General features: G+C 33.3%; 1 protein-coding gene, 1 long non-coding RNA gene and 1 pseudogene across 2 annotated transcripts; 1 reads left to right on the top strand and 2 right to left on the bottom strand.

Annotated features, from left to right (window-relative positions):
- Positions 1-229: 229 nt before the first annotated feature.
- Positions 230-733, bottom strand: LOC140016516 (disease resistance protein RPP13-like). The gene has a single exon (XM_072070052.1). The coding sequence runs from the start codon at positions 731-733 to the stop codon at positions 230-232; it is 504 nt and encodes a 167-aa protein (XP_071926153.1).
- Positions 734-11,890: 11,157 nt separating this feature from the next.
- On the bottom strand, positions 11,891-11,987 carry LOC113717428 (small nucleolar RNA R71; annotated as a pseudogene).
- Positions 11,988-14,157: 2,170 nt separating this feature from the next.
- LOC140016366 (uncharacterized) lies at positions 14,158-17,149 on the top strand. The gene is made up of 3 exons (XR_011822750.1): positions 14,158-14,387; positions 16,223-16,302; positions 16,975-17,149. It is a non-coding gene; the product is annotated as an uncharacterized lncRNA (long non-coding RNA).
- The last annotated feature ends 689 nt before the right edge of the window (positions 17,150-17,838 follow it).

Below are 17,838 nucleotides of genomic sequence, written 5' to 3'. Positions count from 1 at the left end.
TAATTACTCTTAATCTGTGAAATTAGCAGTACACGTGACAAAATACGAGGGTAATTTTATTTAACAACTATGCGACCGTATTATTCTTTTAATTTCTTTCCTCAAACAATCACCGAATGGAAAATTATATGGAGGAAAAAATAGCGACTCAATTGGGAGCCCCAAATCTTCAGCCACAAATCCAAGAAGCCGAAGAAGAAGACAAGAATGTCGAGGCGCTCTGCTAAACCTAGATGCTTCTGCAAATTAACAGCAACGACGAAAACCTCATGGACAAATTGGAACCCAGCAAGAAGATATGTGGTCTGCCCAGGACAGGCAAGATTTTTTCTGGAATGATGCCTTTACTAGAAGAAGAGTGAGCTCTGAAAGCCATCTTGCGGAGAAGCTCCCAGCCTTCGTGTGGGTTAAGAAATCTCATCCGGTGAATGAATCCTTTGTCGTCGACTGATGAAGAAGCAATCTTGTCTGCAACTCCGACATCCCGAGTGGTGAGCAGCACTCTGCTGGCGGTTGGTTTTTGAGACAAAAGTGCAATGCAGAGGCACTCCCAAGCATCGGCAGAGCAGACATCATCCAAAACAATCAAGAATCTCTTGGACTGCAGGAACTGGTAAAGCTTCTGAGCCAAGTCCAAATCTGAAAATGGGGCCATATCATCCTTGGCTCGGCAGACATGTTGCAGCAGCAAATCTTCCAAAAGTTTTCTGGTGCAGAAGTCCTTCCCCACCATAGCCCAAGCAAAGCAATCAAAATGGCGGCCACTTAAAACCTCCCATCTTGCTTTACTGTCTAATCCACTAAAAATTACCCGGCACTTTTGCCACGTGTACTGCTAATTTCACAGATTAAGAGCAATTATTGATTAAATGGTTACGGATTTACTGATTAAGTTGTTTAGTGGCCAATTACTGACGAAAAATAGTTTGATGGCCAAAACATGATCTGACAAATAGTTTAATGGCCGCTGATGTTTTTTGCCCAAACTGAAAACACATTCTTAAGAGCAAAAAACTCATCCAAACGCCTATGTTTTTGCCACATGAATGCCCAATAGCATGGGGTGAGCAGCCAACAACAGTTATCTTAGGTCAATAGCCTGTGGCATTTTAGGAACTCGCCCCAAACTTGCCTCGAACAAGCCTTTTAATACGTTATCTGCCAAAGCTGAAAATAATGCCTCCTGTGGTGATGACTTTTCACAATAGGGAGAATTATAGTTTTAGCCCCTAATATTTGACCAGTGTGCTATATTAGTTCCTAAAATTCTGGCCAAAACTAATTTGATGCTTGCCAAAAGTTTTGATATTAGGCACATTTAGGACATTTGGTGAACATTCAATAATGACTAACAGTCAATTTCAAATTACATTTAGTTACACACTTTGGCTTTGTATTATTGTTATCTAATGTTTACAATTTTAATAATTATAGTCGCTTAAGTTTTAAACAATGATATTGAGGGATTTAGGACAAAATGAGATGTGACTTACAATGAAAATATGTTAAATGGGCAATAGAAATTCTAATTAAACTTTTTTTCTTTTTATTTTCTGTTCTATTTATTCATGCTACTGATTTGCATTATTGATCTCAAATTTGATACAATATACACAATTATTATTTTACACTATTAATAATTAGCTAATAATAAATTTTAATTTTTTTCTCTTTATGTAATAATTAAACAGATTACCTAAATATCCCTTAAACTATAACGTATATATACTACAAGTAAATTATGTTGATCAATAGGCTATCAACTGAGTTTAAAATAAAATTAGTTTTTGTAAAATTATTTGAATTATTCAATACTTATCAAGGTACATGAATATTAAAATACATACTTAAGACTTTGGTATTGGAACATTGGATTTTAATAGGTAGCAAAGGCAACAAACAAAAGATTTAAAAAAAAAAATTCCTGAAAGCAATTTATATTGATATTTACCTTCACTAGTTTTTCAATTACAATTCCTAAGAAAATAATTTAAAGCGTAAGTGCATAACTCATGAAAGCACTTGTGTAGTAGAGTAGTAGGAATTATAATAAATTTTTATATCAATAATAGAATTCTCTTTTTCTTTTTCATTATATATATATATCATCATTTGATTGTAACTTATTCAACAAAGAAATATTCTTTAAGTAAAACGATGATATTGTGTGGACATAAAAGTGTTTTCATGAAATTTTATAGGAATTTAGGAACATATTTATTATATATTTAATTCAATTCACATTTCATTTTATCTTCAAATCCCCAACTATAACTTCTTGAAACTTAAGGGACCATATTGATCGGCACTTCAGACGTTAGGGACTAAAAAAAAAAGTCAAAATTTTTTACTAACACAAATTTGATTAATCATTAGTTATTATGATTTTTCATCAATTGTCCTATATTTGTTTATAATAAGAAATTTTGCAGGCCATATTTTTTTTGGCTAAAACATTAGCAATTAGTTTGGCACGATAAGCCAAACATTGGGGGACCAAAATTACAATTCTTCTTTTTACAAAACTCAACCAACTTATACATGAAGCACATTCGAAGCATCATTTTAACAATTAAATACTATTTTGACAAACCACTAGGCATGAAATCAAATGAACATTAGAGAAATTTCCAAGAAATAAAAAGTTGAACTATAGGTTCTTAAGTTTAAATCTTGAATTTTTAGGTGTTAAATCCAAAATTTTTACATCAAAACAATACTTGAAATTTAGAGTGTGGTAGTATGCTCAATTGAACCTGAAAATTTTGAGGAAAGTTTTCAATTTTCCTCTTGCTCTTTGCTTTTTGTCAATGATCTTATTCTCTTATAAACAACAAGAAGGGTATGACAGATGATAGTGCAACAAGCATCGTGTTCATTAATTGGATCCAATTGGGCAAAGTGAAAGCATCCACTTTCAGGAGGTTTCTGTAATTAATCATTCATAGACCAACACAAAATTTTAATCCTTGTTTTGGACAGTGTTGTTAGACTCGGACCAGACTGGCTGGTTCGATTGGTCCGACCATGAACCGACCTTCTTTTCGAACTAGTTTGTCACACAAAACCGTTTTGATAAAAAACCAGTCAAAACCGTCAAAAATTGGTTAAACCAGTGATTCGATTGGACTGGTTGGCCCGATTTTTAAAATTTTCTTTCTTGTGTTTTCTAAACATAATTTGAGTTACCTAATTGTAAAACTTTCATTTATTAATAGGAGTATGAAAACACCACCCACTTAGTATAAATACCAAAATCACTCACTTTTTTGAATAATCTCTAAATCAAGATGTTTCATCCCTATCATCTTCTCAATTTAGCATTAGTCATTCCAATTTGCATTAATTTGTTTTAATTTAGTTTTTCAAGTAGTTTTGGAAAATGAACATATTTTAGTCATGAATTTACACTTATATATATATATATATATATATATATATATATATATAATTATTAGGTGTATATTTGATTACAAGTCTAATATTTTTGGAACATATTGTATGATTGGTCGAATATAACCAAGAACTTAATTTCAATATTTTTAAAACTTATAAAATATAAATAATTATGACATCATGCTGATGTTAGGGGATTTTTGAGAATGATTCGACTGATCTGACCAATTGGCCCCTGACCCAATAGTTTAGCTGAGTCGCTATCCAGTCCAAGTTTAACAACATTGATTTTAGGTTGTTCCCTAGTGATGAGTTCAACATCGATAGGCTATTCGAGTGTTGGCTTTGACATAGGGTTGAAATCAAGGCTTTAACATAGGGTTTTGGATTTGTACGCTGGGATGCCCTAGTAGCTAGTGGTCTGAGCAGCTCTTCATGTTTTGATTTAAAGGAGGATTTCAAATTTTGTAAGAGGGAAAGGGGAATGGAAAAGGTTGAGAGTTGAATCAGGGATGTCAAAATCACCTAGTTAATATCGCATGGGGTAAAGTTGAATCTTGGAGAATAAGCAATGCCTTGTGAGTAAGCAAGTGCATTACAAAAAGTAAACACTAACACCTTTTCTTTTTTCACAAGTAACCCAAAATGCTATGATCAATGTAGACGAATGATATTTCAACAACACGATAGTAACAATTATAGATGTCAATGCTAACATCAATGTAGACGAATGATATTTGAACACATGATAGTAACAACTATAGATGTCCATGCTAACTCATTTGAATATACCCACTCAATTCTACCTATCATATAGAACAAAATGTGTTTGGGTATGTAATACATTCAATTGGGTCTAAATGGATAACTCAATTGACACATTTAATCAGTGAATATTAATTAGATAGATTTGGATCACCCATTTACATTCATTTAGAATTAATTAAAAATTGAAATTCAACTATTAGTTGGTGTTAAAATGAAGAAATTTGGATTTCGCCCCATTCCAATAACTAACTTCCTGTTGTAAAACTAATAAACTACTATAGTATAAATGGAGATGTTAGAGAAAGAAGTTGAGAAATAGATAATAATATTTTGATATTCATCAACTGATTTAGATTCATGATCCTCATCAACTTCTATAATATCAAGTGCTACATTTCATTAGGCTCCAATTAAATTTTATATGATTTTATTCTCTTCAGGAGTTGACTCTTCAGGAGCAACCTCTTCAAAAGGTTGAATTTTGTCATGACATTTATTTAATCTCTGGAGATATTTGAAATCAATTTATACCTTATTTGGGTAGGCTGGCTTTAAATTTATTTGTAGCACTTGTGCATGTCCTTCAGGGATATCAATTTTAACCAGAATATTTCCTGCAGGAATAGTTGATTTAATGACTCTTCTGGAGTCGATAAATATATCTGATAATTGATTTGCAACTTTTGACAAATGAATAATTTCTTGAACTTCCAGTTCACATTATTTTATATGAGGATCGAGAAAATTCAATTTTTCAGGTGATTTTCTTTCGGTTGATTTTTCCTCCCCTAATGTCGGGAATCGTAGCTCATAAGAATAAATAAATCATTTAATAGATCACCCATCAATAGTATTGAATATTTGAAGAAATAATTTGAGATCAAATATTTTGGAAAGACAAAATTCTGTCTTGGTTTACAAATTGAGCATTTGAAAAGTGAAATTTTTGTCCACTAAACTGCATATACCCGGAAGGTATTAAAGCGATTTTATATGGATAAAGCACATACATTAAGTACTCCAATGGTCGTTAGATCATTAGATCCTAATAAGGATCCTTTTAGATCGCGAGAGGAAGATGAAGAGATACTTGGTCCTGAAGTACCATATCTTAGTGCAATTGGTGAAAAATATTGGAATGTGACGATTAAAAGATCTCAAATGATGTTTGTATTAGGGGGAAAAATTAATACACAGGAATAGTGTGCTCTTTTTCCTTCACTAGGGTTTTTGTCCTGATGGATTTTTCCCTAGTAAGGTTTTAACGAGGCATATTCTTTGTGTAATGGACATCCAATTGGCAGTGTTATGAAACAACTAAAAGTGTGGATGTCCCTTTGTATTCCCAAGAGAATTAATTCATGATTTATGGTTACATTATGTATAGAAGTTACAATCCATAAATCTATTCATGTTGTGGAGAAACCGTTTCATAGGTTTCTTCATATTCTTGTAGTAATGGGTGTTTAATAGGATTGATGTACTTTTAATCTTGTAGTACCTATATATAGAGGTACTTTGGCACCTCTTGGGATGACCTTTTGTATTAGTTGGAATAATAAGAATATCATTTATTAAGCTACAGAGCTCCAAATTAGATGATTTTTTAAGCATAGAAAAGCTAACTCAAAGAGCTAGTTCAGTCGCCATTATCAAGAAAATATCAGTTGAAGTTGGTACAAAAATAGAATAATGTTGAAGACTGATCAGAAAAGAGCAAATCCACAATGGAGGCAAAATGCACCCACAATACGCAACGTCAAGGGTGCATATTCTGCAATTGATTCTAAAACTTGCTTAGCAATTTGTTCTACGTTCATACAGCTTTTAACAGTTCAATTCTAGCAAGAATTTTAGCTATAGCTGTAAAGAAAAGCATGCAGACTTGTTGAAGAATATTTTGGGAATCTCAAGAGCATTTTACATCAAGTTTAACGACTCATTTGGAGCTTGAATTTACCCATAAATAGGGGAATTGAAGACATATTTTCACAACTTTGAAGGCTAGAGACACTACCAAAATGTAATCTTTAGTAGTTTTTCTTAGTTCATTAGTATAGTATTGTTAGTGTAGTTATTTTTCTTGTATTTGTAGTTAGATTTGGATGAAAAATTAAGGAGTAAGATGGAGAACTTGGAACTCATGTGACAAGGGTGACTTCTCTCTTTTTACTTTCTCTTTGTATTTGAGTTCATGTTTAGTTATATTAAAAGTGTGGTCTTTTCTTTCATTTTCTTCATATTTTGCTAAAGTTTATACCTAGAGTTATGAATGAATTTTCTATATTTTGTTAGTGATGTTTATTTCGTTATTTGTTGATATTATTTTAAAAAAGTTATTTAGCACTTTTGCTTATCTAATCATAATTAACTGGTTATTAATTGTGATAATTTTAAGGTGTTAAATTTGCAATGAGAATTGGAATTTGATATTAGTTCAATGAAGTGCTAAATCTAGAGAGTTCATTCATGAGAGTAAATGTGCACTTTTGTGGCTTTAATGGCCTATTCCATGTAATTTTATAGAAGAAATGGGCTTGTAGTTAAGTTCATAACCATGAGAGTAGGTATGACTTAACTACAAGTATAGTTGATTCACTACGAGAGTAGGTTTTACATAAATTAGGAAATTATGCCATAATTAGCCAAGATGATAACATTCAATTAACCAGTGATTTCACTTGCAAGAGTAGTGAGAAATTTCGTAACCCTAGGAGCTTTCTATTATTATTTTTATTACTTTTATTTTATGTTCGTAGTATAGATTTAACTTCTTGCACTTGTTATAGTCTAAATAATAAAAGAGTTCGAAAATCATCAGTAATTGATAATCTTTCATATGGGATCGACACCTAATATCTTTTATGCTCGATAAACAACCTGTATACTTGCAGAAAATGGGATGCTTAGATTTTATTAAAATTTGGTGCATGATAGAATCTCGTCAACTAGTTCAAAATTTATAAGTATAAAGTCTTTTGAATGGGAGCAGGATCATCTTAAAATTATTGGTTCTAAGCTAAAATAATCATATAAGTAACAATGACTTCCCCAATTAAATTCAACAAGAAAATTAACTAAAATACTCATACCTCAATATTGCATAAAAAATTGCAAATAATTTGTACCATTAAAGTACATTTGGCATGGGTTGAGACGTGGACTAGATCACTCTCTTTAACACGATTCACACCCGTACGGAGTGTAATCCGGTGTAGTAGATTTCAGCACGTCGCCTTCAGGATACAACATTCCAGCCTTTTCTCATTGCAATCTATTCCAATTTACACTATTGGAGTGGGACAGAAACCTCACATGACAACATTCTTTACTCCATATGATAATCTCTAAAAATATATTTGTCTAATGTGTTATGTATTTATAGTAGCAGAAAGATGGTAAAAGAACCCTTTCATGGAGTTAGAAAGATAGTAGAACCGATGAATCAAGAACTTTATAGTTACATATTCTATTTATAGGTTTGAAAAATATGAGTTATAAATTGGCAAATTAAGATAGGTCATTAAACAAGCTTCGGTTACAAAACATAATTAATAAGTGTTTATTGTATATGGTTATTAGTAGCATTATGTGTTTATTTTTGGTATAAATTAGGAATTTTAAGGTGTAACTTTATCTATAAATCTCTAAATGTTGCAAGTTTCATTTGAGCAGATTAATATGCAATTTTGGTTATAATTATAGAAGTTGAGTCATGACATAAACGTTGGATGGAGATAAGATCGCTTAAACTCTATTAGCGCATGATTCCATGACAAATTGGAAAGAGAATGGGACATCACATGCAAGTATTATCGGTGAAAGGCATAAACAACAACATACATATCTTGCATGTGATCTTAGAGGTGAGCTGGAGCAGAAAAGAAGTAAGAAAACGCACCCTCTAAATACGCAGGCTCAGGTCACGTATTCAAAGGTCGTGTATTTTGTCCTGTTTCTCTATAAGTTGCTCTGTTTTCACACTTCTTTCCAACTTAATTCCAGCACAGAATTTTGGCTGCACATGCTCAAGAATCTTTAGGGAAGAGAAAAGGAAGCTTTATGTTATTTCATTTGTCACTTTTTGACTCTCTTAATACTATATATGTAAGAATCATTGAAGAGAGTAAAAAGAAAGAGTTATTATCAAATTTTAGTTCAAGAGCTTAGTTTTAGTCTTTTTTTGTTCTCTTTAGCTAGAAACTTGTAAGAAACAATTGGAGAATTCATTGTACCACTCATTTTGTTGAAGCAATAGAAGATTTGAGAGCTTGTTCATCATTTTGGCTAAGCTTTCTCTATTTTTCTTTTTACTTGTGATTCAATATGTGTTCATGCAATGAAATTATGTTCTTTCTTGCTTTATACCACATGAGCAGCTAAAATTTCTAGATCTAGGAAGTAGATGAAATTTATAACTATTTGATATGAGTTGAATATGATTTATACTTGCTACCTCTTGTATTAACTTGTCTATTTATGCATGCTTATCACTTGTTGTTACTTGATCACCAATGGCAAGATTTTAGTTGTTGTTATTCAATGAAAATTGGTAATAATGATGGAACAACACAAATGGAGCTTAAGGAGTAGGCTCATGAGAGTAGAGGTGCACTTGAGTGGATTATCTTTATATTTCATGTAGAACTAGAGAGTATATCTAGTTATTCACCATGAGAATAGCGAAAACTAGACCAATCTAAGCCACTAGATCATGAGAATGAGTTTTGGTAAACATAGAATGAATCTCTAGTTAAACATTAGTAACAAGAGGTAAATTATTCACCTGTATCTATTGTGCCATAAGTAAATTGTACATCCCTAAACAAAAGTATTTATTGATATTTCTCCACTGTTAATTTGCAAGTTATAAAGTTAAGTTAGTTAATTAGTAGGTATTGTGATTTCTATTGTTTTGTTTGATAGTAAGTATAAATAATAGAGTAAGTAAGGACCTAGTACTTGCATTAGTTGCTCCTCATAGGATCGACCCGATATATATGCTAAACTACTATTTGATCTATATACTTGCAGTCAAATGGGTATATTTTGGAATTTTACTTGTGCATAATTAAGAACCCGTCAAGTTTTTGGCGCCGTTGTCGGGGAGCTGCAATATTAGAGTCTAACAAGTTTTATTAATTTAGACATTTTCTTTATTAGTTAGTTGGATTTTGTTAATAGATAGGTTAGAATTTTTATTCATTTTTGTGATATAAATATTGCATTATCTCTTTTCTTCTTACTTGTACTGTATGCTGACGTGCGCGGGGTATACATATACAATTAGCTCATCTACAATCAAGTTTTACATTTATAATTTTCAAAATACCCTACACGCGATTTATCATAAGTATACGAATCGTGAGCGAGTATAGGGTATTAAGGGTCGATCCCACAGAGAAGATTGTCAATTACCGATGTTTTTTGAACTCTTTTATTATTTAGACTATCGAATGTACTAGATATTGAATCTAAACTATAAACAATGAGATAAAAATAATAAAAATAACAATAGAAAACTCCTAGAGATATGGAATTCCTTACTACTCTTGTAAATGAAATTACCGATTAAGTGAATGCTATTATCTTGGCTAGTTATGGGGTAATTTCCTAATGTATGTGAAACCTACTCTCATAGTGAATCAACTATACTTGTAGCTAAATCATACCTACTTTCATGGTTATGAAATTAACTACAAGCTCATTTCTTCTATGAAATTATATGAACAAGTCACTAAAAGCCATATAGGTGTACCTCTACTCTCGTGAGTTTACTCCCTAGGTTTATCACTTCCTTGAACTAGTATTAAATTCCAATTCTCATTGTAAACTTAACACCTTTAGATAATCACAACTAATGGCCGGTTAATCATGATTATAAAAACAAAAGTGATAAATAACTTGCTCAAAATAATATCATCAAATTACCAAGTAAACCTCACAAACAAGATATAGCAAGTTCAACCATAAATCTAGGCATAAACTTTAACTAAACATGTTAAAAACACAAAACCAAACTTGTATTATAGCTAAATATGAAATCAAATACAAGAGAGAAAGTAGTAGAAGAGATATCACCCTTGTCACATGAGATCAACCTCTCCATCTTTTCTCCTCAATCTTCATCCAAATCTAGCTACAAATACAAGATGGATAAACTATACTAACTATAGTATACTACTCTAACTAATGAACTAAGGAAACTCTAGTGAAAGGCACAATTTTTAGTGAGTTTCTCTAGCCTTCCAAAGTTGTGAAAATGGTCCTCTATGGCTGCTATTTATAGAGGAATTCAAGGTCAAGAAGAGTTGGTTCTAGTTGTCATTTTTGACTCTTGAATCTTCCATGAGTTATCTTTCCAACTTTCCAACCTTTTCTTGATCAGATACAACCGAGATTGATAGCTGGAATTGAGTTGGAAAAGTTGTGTGAAAGCAAGGCAAATTGATGGACAAGTTGCAGAAACTAGGTGAGAAAACATGACTTGATAATACGCGACTGCAACCCACATTTTCATTGAGTCACGTTTTCGCTTTTGCACTATTTCAACTGCTATTTTCTCGATGATTGAAGTCGAAATAGCTCTTGTACAAAACATAAAAATTGTAGGGCTTTGAGTTAAATTTCCAGTGCCTCAAGAATCATCCAATTTGGAGCTCTGTGGACTAAGATATGACCAAAATTCTAAAGACTGGTCAGATCTCTGTTCCAGCTTACGACAACAGAGTTTGTGCTTCTGTATTTCAACATTTTGACAATGCAAATATCTGAACTGGACTTCAATGTCTGCATACCAAATGTAGATATATCTCTTAGCTTCAAAATGGTTTAAGAATTATTTCAATCCAATGCTTGTAGCTCAAGATATAGCCAAAATACCACAAGGTGTCAAAGCTGTGAAACTTGCTTTCTTTTGTTCTTAATTGCATTTTCTCTCTTGCACTTCATATTCTCTTTAAACTACTAGAAATCATCAATATTCATCCAATAATCTTCTGAAATCTCTCCATTTGATGATGAATCATTAAACCTATAAAAACATGAAGTTTTTGCCATTAAAATCCATAAAAATGCAATGTTTGCCATTTAAACCACAAAATGTATATTTTCACTAGAATCTTAGTTAATTAGCTATAAAACTACTTAAAACACACCAAAAGCACACTAAAAATATGTAAAATATCTACTTGTCTTATGCACCGGATGTTACGTGTAGTCGCGCCTTTTGATTTGAAAATTGAAAGGACACTATGAAGACCAAGAAATCGTACACAACAAGAAGAGGAAGAGGTGCAACAAAATATAGAGGGAATATCTATAAAGTTACTTTTTGAAGAAGAAATGGCGGACAACGAAGCAAAAAGGCTAGCTCTTAGAGATTTTTCTCTACCGGTACGCAAGGTTCACAAACGAGTATAGCAAAGCCGATGGTAAGTGCTAATAATTTTGAGATTAAACCATTTCTCATGCAAATGGTTCAACAATCTCAATTTGGAGGTAATGCCATAGAGGATTGGGATGCACACTTGGCCACATTTTTGGAAATATGTGATACCATTAAAATAAATGGAGTGAGGATGCTATTAGGTGGAGATTATTTCCATTCTCTTTGTGCAATAAAGGCAAAGTTTGGTTGAATTCTCATGATCCAAATATTTTTACCATTTGGGATGATTTAGCTAGAGCATTTTTGAACAAATACTTTCCACCAGGCAAAACGGCTAAGTTTAGAATGGATATTACTAGTTTTAGCCAACAAAAGGGAGAATCATTGTATGAAGCATTGGAAAGGTTTAGAGATTTGTTCCACACCATGGACTACCCAATTGGCTAATTGTCCAAACTTTCTATAATGGTTTAAATTTTTCAACTAAGACTACTATTAATGCAGCCGCAGGTGGAGTTTTAATGGGTAAATCACCCCAAGAAACTCAAAACTTGATAGAGAAAATGGTGGCAAATAATTATTAATGGGCCAACAAGTGAGATAACATTAGACGGCAAGCAGGTTTGATCGAAATGGACACTCTTAACATGTTGAGTACCCAAATAAATAATGTAGTTAAATTGTTAAATAAGCAAACCGGTGTTGGTTCTAGTTCTACATCTAATGTAAATGTTGTTTGTTGTAATATATGTGGAAGAGATCATGATAATAATGTTTGTGTTGAAAGTGAGCAAGTACAGTTTGTTAATAATTATAATCGGATTGCTCAAAACAACCCCTACTCCAACACATATAACTCGGGGTCGAGAAACCATCCAAATTTTGGATAGAAGGATCAAGAAATGCAACAAAAATCAAATAATCCACCGGAATTTCAACCAAAGCAACCAAATGTGAAGAACAAACCGGCTTGGGAGATGGCAATTGAAAGACTAGCCAATGTGTTCAATGATAAAATTGATAAGTTAGCTAGTGCCACCAATCAAAGATTCGAAAGAATTGAGGGAAGAATGAACCAATTAACCACCATGTATAGAAACATAAAGGTCCAAATTGGTCAAATTGCCAACTCTATTAATAATAGGAACCATGGAGAATTACCTAGTAATAACGAAATTAACCCTGGAGAGCATGTCAATGCTATCACTCTTAGAAATGGTAAAACAGTAGAGGGATCTAATTTTGGTGATTCAAGTGGTGAAAAAGGCAAGGAAGTAGTAAATGAAGGAGAAAAAGAGCCAAAGGGATCATGTTATTATTGATGTTGATTTACCTCCTTCCAATGTAATCACTAATACTATTCCTTTCCCTCACGGGTTGAAGAAATGTGATAATGATTGGGAGTTTGAGAAGTTTTCCAAAATTTTGAAACAGTTGCATATTACATTCCCTTTATTGATGCTATTACACAAATTCACTCTTATGCACGTTTCTTGAAGGAAATCATATTAAAGAAGAGGAAAATTGTGGATAATGAGATGATATCATTAACAGAGGAGTGTAGTGCACGAATTAAGAACAAACTCCCTCATAAATTAAAGTATCTGAAAAGTTTTTCTATCCCTTGCACTATTGGTCATTTGCACTTCTTTAATGTTTTATGTGATCTAGGTGCAAGTGTGTCATTTATTCCCCTATTGATTGCCCGGAGGTTAGGATTTCAAGAGATCAAAACTACCAACATTACTTTGCAACTGGCAGATAGGTCAATCATACATCCAATAGGTGTTTTGAAAAATGTGCTCATAAAGGTAAGACGGTCTATAATACCTATGGATTTTGTTGTCCTAGATATTGAGAAAAATGTGAAAATGCCTATTATTCTAGGAAGACATTTTCTAATCAATACACGTATTTTAATTGATGTAGAAAATGGTAGGCTTATATTTCGGGTAAATGGAGAGGAATTGGAATTTAAATTAATTGATAAGGATAGGCACAAAGAACCAATTGACCTTGTTTCTAAATTGCCATGTGATGAAAAGGTAAACTAAGAAGCGCATGAAGAAGTTAAATCTATAAGTTTTTTTAGTACAAATATTTATGGTGTACGAATAAGGGAGGTAAGGACAAAAAAGGAAGTTGGTTCAATTAGTTCACCATTCCATGAGGAAATAGGTGAAAAGGTGAGCCAATTAGAAAAAGACAAGCAAATTCTATTGAAGAGTAAATTCAAGCATTCATATGATATGTCTAATGTGAGGACTCATGTTTTATTCTTAAAATAGTTATTTTTATAATTATTTACCCTAGTATTAGTTAATTATATTTTAGGTGCATGTATTGCCCTTAAATTTCGCTTTATCACGTGCGAGTCGAAAGTTCACGTATTTCATGTCAGAACGGCTAAATGGAGATTTGAGAAATTAATACTAGACTACTAAGAGTGAATAATTATAGTATTAAAGGAAGTATCTTGGAGAATTAGTGCATGAGTGTATCAAACTCGAGAGAAAACGGTGGTACGAAACCCGCACGTGACAACTATTCAAAGTTGACTTTTTGCTAAACTTAATCCTTACTTTTTCGTCCAAGCTTCCAAGACAAGCCAAAAACTATCACACACTCTCTCTCTTACCTCTCCATTCGGCCGAACACACCCAAGAAGGAAGGAGGAAGAAAACTCCACGGTTCTAGCTTCATTTCACCCACAAAACTCCACCAAATCGCAAACTACTTGGAGTAACACTTCATCTTGGAGCAAGGAGCAATCGTGTGGTTTTTCTTGAAGAATTGTTGGTGGAAAAATCTGGTTTCATCTAGGGTTTAGGAGGTAACCTTCATCTCCTTTAATCTTTCCAATTTCTTCAAGATTGAAGTTTAGTTTTCATGGGTTTACAACCCTAAGTAAGAAAATAGGTTAGAGGACTTGAGGAAACCACTTATTTTGCTTTAAAACATAGGCTAGCAGTCTTGAGGAGGCTTATAGATAGCTGACTTTATTCTTGATTGTTTGGTTGTGGTTGTTTATATAATATATAGCTTGATTACGGTTAGAAGGTGGAGAGAAATCGAAGGAAAACTTGGAAAGGAAGCTGGCCGAAAATTATGGTCCTGTTGTTCTGTTTTGTTTTCAAAATTTTGATGCTTGTTTGACTGTGAAATTGATGATTATATGTTGTATATTGTACATACAAAGTGTCTTTCAAAAATCGTATCGATTGGTTACGCAAAACTTGAGTTTTGGTGAAGGTTCGAATCTGGAAAACGTATAACAGTGCACTCGGACAGTACTTCTTTGTCTGAACGTAACTTTTTGTACAAAAGTCAAAATTGAGTGCCATTGGTGGCATTCAAAACTAGACATTCATAGTTTTCCAACGGTATAAAAATCCCCTACTGGTTCATTTTGAGTGAACCGTAGCGAGTCGGCAAAGTTGGCAGTTCTGTTTTGACTGTTTATGCGAATGAAACTGGAAGCTGCATATGGTGGCTCGATTTTGTCCCATTTGTGAAAGGATTTTTAAAATGATGTCTTCTGATAAATTGTAGCACTTGGAACCTAGTTTCCAACACCATAAACCAATTTCAATTTGGAGTTGTACAGAGTCCGATATGGTTTGGTTTCGGAAATGCAACAAAGCTGGAAATTGGAAACTTTTCCCTTCCTTGTTAACCGAATGGTCAAATCTGTTTTGGGAGGTTATATTCCAAAAATTTTTGTGTCAATTGCTCATAAATTGCTTATTAAATGTTCTGGAACTTTGGTTCCAAAAATTTGAATGAATTGGGGCTGATTTTGTTGGACAAGACTTTTGAGAAAGGAAGAGAACTCCGGTTGGCAAATTAGCTTTGAAATTTTCCCAAATCTTGGTCGTTTCGTTAACTGCCTTTCCTTGCGAGTTTTTACCTGAAATTTCATAGAGAAGTAATCCCTATATGGAAGTTTAAGTTTACCAAATTTGGTGTAATTTCAATACCAATTCGATACTCAAATAATGCCCCAAACATTACTTTTCAAATCTGGAAATTCACTGATCAGATTACAAAAATCAACCGACTTCAAACTGTTATATCTTGTTGCTCAAAACTCCGAATTTAGTTCCGCTTGTTGTGTTTGAAACTTTGTATGGAACTCTTATTGTGTTACAAATTTCAAAAGCTGAGTCACTTTCTGTGAATTTTTCTGAATTTCCAAATATCGCCGAAAACCAAGACTGGTTCTGTCTTACCTTCTTCAATTAGCAACTTTGAGCTGAAATATGAAGGCTCTCCGTTTAGAATCTTGGAAAGTGTCTTCTAGGAACTTTTAATACTTTGAATCTAGTTTCGAACGGTGTAAATATTTCCATTTTTGGACGTACCAAACTTAAGATCTGTTTTTACCAAGTTTATCGCGTAAAGCGGGAAATTTCTGATTTCGTAGGAAATGAGTTATTAAAAACTTTTCATTTCCTTTTCATATTGATAGATCATTTTAAACTCGATTTTACGGAGGATACAAGTTTCTCTTGTGACTTTAAATCCTCACTTTTGAACCTCGATTTTTTGAGATATTAAGGCTTTTTTTTGAGACATTGTCTCAGTATTACGCAAGTGTACATTCTTCCTTGTTTGGCAAAGGGTTTGTAAGTAATTGTGGGTGATAATTAATTGTTATTTCTTCAGGCGCTCAAGGGAATCTTGAAGGGAATCTCGGAACCGACCACTAAAGACCTTATTTGCACTTACTCACTTATTTTGAATTGGTGAGTGTCAAGTGCATGAATTGTTGAAATTACTTGAATTGCTTCTCATTGATTACATGATTTAGAATTGTCGAGTCGAGTGTGTACTTTATCGCACTCGTTCTCTTTTAATTGGTTATATAATTGAATTGCTCATAATTGAATTGCATGTGGTCGATTAAATGTCGATTGGAGTGAATCTCCTCGACTTATAATTGTAATTGGGGGACGCCCAAATTTCAATTGGGCGACCTTGCGACTCGAGCCAGCATGGGCTTGGTCGAGAAGTTCGGTGAACCATGAGATAATCAAAAGCTTGATCTATTAAGAGATCTCGCTTGGCATACTCGTGGAGTAGTACCTTTTATAAAAGAAGTGCAGGTCCGGAGCAGGGAATGTAACGGTGAACAGGAGAGAAGAGTAAGTGGAGTTCTACAGACTTAATACCTACCCGGGTTTGACGGAGTGTCATTCCATGGAGTTATTCGATCGAGCCTTGGCGAAGCAAGTGGAATCTAGATCCTGAGAGCTCCTGTATCCTTATTGAATGTGTGTTATTATTATTTATGAATTACTTGAATTTCCTTGTTTTAATTCTCGTACAAATGCTATGGTTATGTGAACTATGTGTTTGTATGTTTTATTAGCCTCACTGAGCGTCAGCTCACTCCATTAGTTTGTTTTCCTTAACAGGAGCTCGGAATGGAAAGAATTTTGGGGAAAGCCGACTTGTTTACTTTTAATTAGAATTTTGGGATGTAATTGACTAGCCGACTCATAGTAGTTATATTTTGGGAATGTTGATGTAATTTTGAGAACTTGTGGTTGTAAGACTTGAAAGTTTAATTAAGAGAGATTTTTTTCCTTATTTTGATCTTTATTTATGGGTTGTGTATCCATAAGTTTGGAATTGACTTGTATCGAGTCTTGGCGAGAGTTGGGCAGGCGTTTCACGGATACCCTTGGGAGAAGTGGGGGCGTCACATCTAATACTCCTCCTAAACATTTGAGGAAGTTGGACTATGCAGATCAAGGCAAGGCTCATCACATGGTGGATTGGCTTCGAAGTTTTGATCCTTGGGGAGAAAATGGCTCCCCAACACTTATCTAAGGAACCAATTATTTTGAGTTGAGCAAACGATTATAAACAAAAGTGCTAATTAGGAGGCAACCCAAGGTTTTAGTGATTTATATTAATTTTGTGTGATTTTATGTTTAAATTATGTATATAAGTTATTTTTTTGTTTTTCATCTGTAGGAATTGAAAATGGAAGCAAAGATGATCATTTGAGGTGAAAATGGTGAATTTTGATTAAGGAACTCCGCCTTTCAATTTAAGTAAATGTTGTTTCCGATTTGTTAAAGAGGGTTAGAATGCATGTTTTGATCATTTATATGTGTGTGCATTGATTATTTTGACAAAATAATCATTTAGAATGCATTTTGAGCAATTGGGGTACTATTTGTAATTTTAAAAAAGTTCGTAATTTCTGCAGAAAAATTGCAGAAGAATACGCAAGCTCAGAAAAACGTGGCATCAGGTCGCATTTTCACTAG

This window comes from Coffea arabica, chromosome 11c (assembly GCF_036785885.1).
Source record: "Coffea arabica cultivar ET-39 chromosome 11c, Coffea Arabica ET-39 HiFi, whole genome shotgun sequence".
Classification (NCBI taxonomy): domain Eukaryota; kingdom Viridiplantae; phylum Streptophyta; class Magnoliopsida; order Gentianales; family Rubiaceae; genus Coffea; species Coffea arabica.
Note: the sequence above shows the minus strand (reverse complement) of the source record. Positions and strands in the feature narration are given on the sequence as shown.